This window comes from Sinocyclocheilus anshuiensis, unplaced genomic scaffold, assembly GCF_001515605.1.
Source record: "Sinocyclocheilus anshuiensis isolate Anshui unplaced genomic scaffold, SAMN03320099.WGS_v1.1 scaffold773, whole genome shotgun sequence".
Taxonomy (NCBI): domain Eukaryota; kingdom Metazoa; phylum Chordata; class Actinopteri; order Cypriniformes; family Cyprinidae; genus Sinocyclocheilus; species Sinocyclocheilus anshuiensis.
Window position 1 is genome coordinate 1,589,883 of NW_015539930.1, and position 6,801 is coordinate 1,596,683.

The 6,801-nt window shown below is 36.2% G+C and overlaps 1 protein-coding gene across 6 annotated transcripts in view; it reads left to right on the forward strand.

The window, feature by feature from the left end:
• Positions 1-6,801, forward strand: part of csnk1g1 (casein kinase 1, gamma 1) — an 84,847-nt gene that overhangs the window by 11,398 nt on the left and 66,648 nt on the right. For all 6 annotated transcript variants that reach the window (XM_016483962.1, XM_016483964.1, XM_016483966.1 and 3 more), the window contains exons 2-3: positions 4,966-5,267; positions 6,490-6,530. In XM_016483962.1, coding sequence (XP_016339448.1) covers positions 5,087-5,267; positions 6,490-6,530 — 222 coding nt within the window. In that variant the 5' untranslated portion in view covers positions 4,966-5,086. The remainder of the gene's footprint in view (positions 1-4,965; positions 5,268-6,489; positions 6,531-6,801) is intronic.

A 6,801-nucleotide genomic window follows, 5' to 3' on the forward strand; every position in this document is an offset into this window, starting at 1 on the left:
ATGCAAAAGAAAAGGCAGTAGAGCTGACTATTTCTGTCAATGTCAACATAAGAAAAGCAGTTTAATTGTTTTGCCACTTGCTTGAGCAACTTAATATATAAATCTAGAAGTAAATGCAAAAGTAAAAAGCATTGAATAATGTGTTGCTTATATTTATTGTTTAAATATGTTTGTTAAAGATTGTATTATTGTACTGTGTAAAAAAAGAATTGCAATACTGAAAAAGCATTTTCAGTGACAATGTTTGGATTTGAAATCAAAATAATGGATAAATGTTGTTTTTGTGGTAAACAGCCATGATTCAGTAGCGGACTCCTGTGTGAAAGCTGCTTCTCCTCTCACAAGAGGCAACTAAGAGGGGAATTCCCCCCATTTTCAAAAATGAAATTCAGACCCTGAATAAATGTCTAAAAATCCTGATTGGAGTATCACTATATATAGTTATAAATGATAAAAAGAAGGCTTTAAAAATATCGGTATCGTTATTGGCAGATACTGCTTTCTGTGATCGGTGATCGGCCTCCAAAATCCTGATCGGAGCACCCCTAAATGGAACCTTAAAGGGTTAGTTCACCCAAAAATGAAAATTAGGTTGTGTTTTACTCACCCCCGAGGCATCCTAGGTGTATATGACTTTCTTCTTTCAGACGAATCCAGTCGGAATTATATTAAAAATTAGGGATGCACCGAATATTCAGCAACCAAAATTATTCGAATAAGCAAAAAGGCAGAATAATATGTACCGAACAATGACTAACGCGATCAAATAGAGGCACGCACTAATGCAGCAAACATGTCGACAGTGTGAAAGTATTTCAAACTATCAGAGAAATACGCAGAAATCAATACAAGCACAAAGCACCGACAGCGAGAGACTGTTTAGTGCTGCCTCACATCTCCGATGAGAAGAAGAGGTGGCTAATGCTGGTGGTTAGGTTACTGTATGATGATTGAAATCGTGAAATTACCTCAATTTTATATATTTTCAAAGTTATAGCAAAGTTATATTTTCTAATGCACGCACGAATTGCATGTATTCTGACAGCACTGCACGAGCTCGCTGCGCCAGGGTTCAAAGGCCAAAGCACGAGGAAAATCTGCGCTGCGCTGATTTTTTTTTAAAGGCATGTGACAATGTGATACGTGTGACAAACATCTTCCCAAATTCGTAATGAGAATCATTTATAAATCTGCATGCTGTTGTCAACAAAAAGAAGAACTGAGATCTTCCTGCGGGTTTCTGCCAAAATAAAAGCCGAGAAAAAGCAACAACTCCATCGACATTCATAAATGATAGTATTGTAATTTTACTGTCGTTCTGTAAAATAAAATAAAAAAGGCCTAATGATAATAATAATTACCCTATAACAGCTCTGTTAATACATTTATTATAAAATTCACACATAGTGTTCAAATTGGGATCTGTAATATATTCTAATGTTTTAAAAGAATTCTCTTCTGCTCAGCAAGGCTGCCTTTATTTGTACAGTAAAAAAATGCATGCCTGATTCAAGTCTCAAAAATGACCAAAAAAATATTATTTTACTAACTTATTAATTTTAAGTAAAATTGTGCTTTGTTGGTATAATGTCTGCTAGAATGTAAAAACATGTTCAGTGTTAAGTAAATATTTTTAAATTGTTGTTTTGTAATTGATTTTTTATTTGAAAAGCAGGACAAAACTGTAAAAAGCACATTTTGGCTAATTAATTAATGCAATGGTGAAAAAATGGCAAAATAGGCCTACATGGGGGGAAAATGTGAAAAACCATGTTCGGTATTCGGTCTTCGGCCCAGTGTTTAATTTTGTTCGGCTTCGGCCAAGAATTTTAATTTCGGTGCATCCCTATTAAAAATTGTCCTGGCTATTCCAAGCTCTATCATTGCAGTCAGCGGGTGTTGCAGTGCTTCAGTCCAAAAGAAGTTAAATAAAAACCGCCCATCCATAAACAAAAGTGTTTCACATGGCTCTGGGGGGTGAACAAAGGCCTCCTGTAGGCTCATCTTATCTCACAAGCCATGTTGCTGAACAGAGCAGCTGGTTTTGTCCTGCAGAGACAGGGTCGATTAGATCACCCTGAAGCTCCAGGACACACTGGAGCACTCAGCAGAATTTGTCTAATCAAACACTCTCTCTCATCTTGTCTGCTTTAATATATTGCTCTTTGAGATTAACTGCCCTTTGTAATTATGCGATTTCTCACAGGCTTTGTTCTCCGACAGGCAAGTTTGGACATATCTTTGTTTTGATTCATTTAGAGTTGCCATATTTTAGAGATATGTCATGCAGATACTTATGACTGGTTTGTGGGTAAATTATACTTCCACACAAATGCATTCAGACTTCCTCTCTTTCTATATATAAAGCTTGTTGTTTCATTGTTTCAGGCAATTTGATAATGCAGAAGTTCTGTGTGATTGTTGTTTCAAGTGTCATGATTTCTTCCCATCATGACACTTGCTTTTGTGCTTTCTTGATTTAGTTAATAAAACACTGTAAAAACTTAAAAAGTTGGGAATGCTCAATATATCAGTAGTGTATTAGTTATCTGATGATGTAATTGATTTGTAACTTTTATTTGTATCAGTCCATATTGGATATATATCAGCCAATATTTGATATTTAATTCTGTATTCTCCTTTTCACACGTTTTTACATTTAGTTTCATGTTTTGACATCATGTAACACTTACTTATTGTTAATATTAAATAACACCGTTAAATGTAATTGTTAGCATTAATTTTTTATGCGTTTCATGCGTTCATTTTTGGGCGAACTATCCCTTTAATAATATTATTTAACTAAATCTGTTTGACTACATTAGATTACACCAGCAAAAGTCATTTTAAAGGCATAGTTCACCCAAAAATGAAAATTAGCCCATTATTTACTCACCCCCAAGCCATCCTAGGCGTATATGACTTCCTCCTTTCATATGAATCCAATAGGAGTTATATTAAAAATTATCTTTGATCTTCCAAGCTGTTTAATGGCAGTCAGTGGGTGTTGCAGTTCATCAGTTCAAAGGAAGTGAAATAAAGCGCATCCATCCAAAATAAAAAGTGCCTCACACAACTGTGGGGGGTGAACAAAGGCCTCCTGTAGCGAATCGATGCGTTTTTGTACGAAAAATAACCATATTTAAAACGTAATAATCAATTTAATCCAGCTTGCGCTCATTGTTGTAAACGGAAGCAGTTCCGGGCTGATGACGTATGAGGTCGGCTTTGCGTATGCGCCGGTGGGTCTCGTGAAAACCAACGTTTGTTAACAGGAGCAAAGGAAGCAAAGTTTCCTTACTTTAGCAAAGGACTAATAATCTGAAAACCCCTTGACCAACATGCTTATTGGTAAACAGACTTAGAGTAATTGACAAAAGTAATGAAATAAAATCATATTTTTATGACTGCAATGATAGAGCTTGGAATAGCCAGGACAATTTTTAATATAACTCCGACTGGATTCGTCTGAAAGAAGAAAGTCATATACACCTAGGATGCCTCGGGGGTGAGTAAAACACAACCTAATTTTCATTTTTGGGTGAACTAACCCTTTAAGGCTTTTCAGTAGGTCTTGCGGTTTTGTTGTCATGTTTTGTGTTGGGGTTTTATGTGGCCACAGCTGCCCTTGATTGTGCCTGATTGCTTGTGAGCGATAATTTGGTGTCACACTCTCATTACTCACTTCAGATTTTTTGCTTTTTAAGTTTGTAAGTGACCCATATCTGTCATCCGTGAACAGACCTGCATGTGCACATTTATAAAACAACAGCATGCACACAAAAAGCGCTGTATTTGCTGGATAGTCCCTCATGCATTGCAAATTAGAAACCTAATATTGATGCACCAACAATATTTATTTTATGTTGTTTAAAATTAAAGCCAAAAAACGAAAACAAATTTTGGGCAATTAAAAATTCTGTAAATGGGTACTAATTTGACTCTGTATGCTTTTCATGCAGCTTTAGCATCTTTTTGTTCACAGTGAAGCATGTCCACACTGCTGACATGTTTACCTGTCTTAGCTTATCCATTTGTGTGCACAAAATAGATGATAACGCAGTCAAAATGCATCATTGTAGAAGCAATAATTAAACATGACTGTTTCGATCAATAATATCAGCCATCCAAAACTATTTTGGCTTTAACTGAAAATTATTTTTTGCCGTTTCTGTCTAATTTTTTTTGGTTGCTGAGCTAATACTGTGAGATTGTTACTTGTTTCATATTATTTTTCTTAAAACATTTACCACATATTAATTTTAAAAGCAACATTGAAAACTATATCAAAGGTCGTCCTATTTTCTTTCTTAATACACATTTATACACACTTATAGTAGACTATTCATCGGTGTTAAAAAATATTTTTCATATTTTTTATTTTTATTTAGATGTAATGCCTCAAAATTCGACAGATGTCGTGATAATTAGTCAAATTATTACAGTCCAAGTTAATTACAAATATTGCAATTTGTTATTGTCACAATGTAGGTCAGATTTGCTATACTAAGAAAAGGTCAGATATTGGCACCTATCTTTAGCATCATATATTTACTCACACAGTCGGCCAAATGTGATTTTGGCTAATTGTGTAATTAGAAAGGAAATTGGCAGATTTTTATCTGTAGCTAACCAATCATTCCACCCTTGGATGAAGCCTGTTTCTGACATAATACCCACTGATATAATGTGATTTCTTTAGCTGTGGCGCTATGGATTTTCAGAGGTGAACAGTGGTGCAGGAACCATTGAGCTGAATGTTTATTTGAATTTAATTTTGGCATTACCATTCACAGTGAAATATTTCAGCTTTTGTGAACTTGTTTTAGTAAGAAAACATTGGTGCTTTCATGATGTTTTGCATTATATAATGAAGAAGTAATGTACTTATTACACACACTGTTATTGTTTCAGAGGTGTAATGGTGCTTAAAACATACTCAGATCAAATGTTTTCTTCCCTCAGTGTGCTGGCAGCAGTGACTGGCTTAGCGGCAGCGGTGCCAACAGCAGTCGTCCCATGAGTTTTCTTTTGGCCTGAGCTGTCTGCTTTGGGCTCTGGCCTGGTTCATCTGGATCTCGCAGTCATGGATCACCCCAGAGAGAAGGAGGGCGAGAGGCCGGTGAGGAGCAGTAAAGTGGCCCAGGGACGCAGTGGGCACTCACGGCCCTCCAGCTCCTCCACGTCCTCTGGGGTCCTCATGGTTGGACCGAACTTCAGAGTTGGCAAGAAGATCGGCTGTGGCAACTTTGGAGAGCTGAAGCTCGGTAAGAGAAGCCATTAGTGTCTTGATTTTTCACAAAAGTCTCCATGGAGCAACTAGGGGTGAAGTTCTTCGCTCAAAGGTGCCAAGCAGGAGTGAATCTCAGGAGCTCTGGAGTTCCTGGGTCACCATCATTTGTCAATGCATTGGGGAATGTTGACTTGAGTCATGTGAAAGTTCCTTAAAGGCGAAGTGTGTAATTTGTGCACTGCTAGTGGCAACAAATTGTATTGAAAAAAATAATGTTTTCAAAGAGGTTTTCTTAGAACACGCCTCCCTGATCTATTAGTTGAACAAACTGATTGGTTGTGGAACAGAGGAAAAAATTGCACACTTCACCTTTTAAGGTGTTGGCCAATAATAAATATATATATATATATTTTATAATATATAAATAATAATATATATATTTTTTTAATTCTGTCATTATTCTGTGATACTGGAAGCAGATAATAAATGCTAGGTCATTTTAATCTGTTCTATCCATCTTTTCTTCTGTAATGTTTAAACCTGACATTACTTTTCTTGAGATTTTTACCTGCAAACAATATTTTTGTAGTATAATCAATCTATCAGCCACCATATTGGTTATCTAATGGCCAATTATGTAATTAAAAATTGCTGAAAATTGTAAACTCGCTTGAAATTCACTTATAAAATTGACAAGAAAATTGGTAGATTTTGGAACTGACACAAAAGGGAACTACCACTTCTGTTAATCAAGCAATCGGTCAGTCACCGCTGATACAGTAATCACATAATTGCTCTAGTGTTGGTAGAGTGTTGCTCATGATACACATTCTTGTCAAAATCTGCATTGAATTACCTATCTAATTGATTTGAACTAATTAGATTTTCCTATCTAATGCCAAATTTACACTGCGAAGGTGGCACAGAAGTGCTTCTGAAGTGGCATTAGGGTCTTTACACAGACTGTTTCATGCTGCTAATAAATGCATTTACACTGCAATTACAACTGCATACTTCAATTATAGGGTCTGAGCAGGCATAATATAGTCTAGCTTTTATGTGGCATTGTCTTTTACACTGAATTTTGAGCAGGCACAGAGCAGCATTAACTCAGCTATGTATAGATGATTTCCAATAAAGAAATCCAATAATTGAAAATAGAAGTATAGGCCAAAATGTCTGTATTATTGCATTCATGTTTAATCAGTCTTAATTTCAGTTGCAGATGGTCACCCTTTTTCTGTTTTGCTTTTTAGGAAAGAATCTCTATACAAATGAGTATGTTGCAATAAAGTTGGTAAGTACATTGTTTATTATTTTCTACCAAGTGATTATAACAACAGAAGTTGATGTTCTGTTAACGTTGTAACTAGGGGTGCTCCGATTGATCGGCTACTGATCACTATCGGCCGATAATCGCTTTGGGATGATTGATCGGCGGTCTCTAAAACGGCAGATCTCAAAAAACGATCTCAAGCTGATGACGCTGCCATGAGAGGTTTGGCACGACATGCAGCGGCACCATCTCAGTCTCTGTCCGGCGCGGGTGAAATAATTATAATGCTATA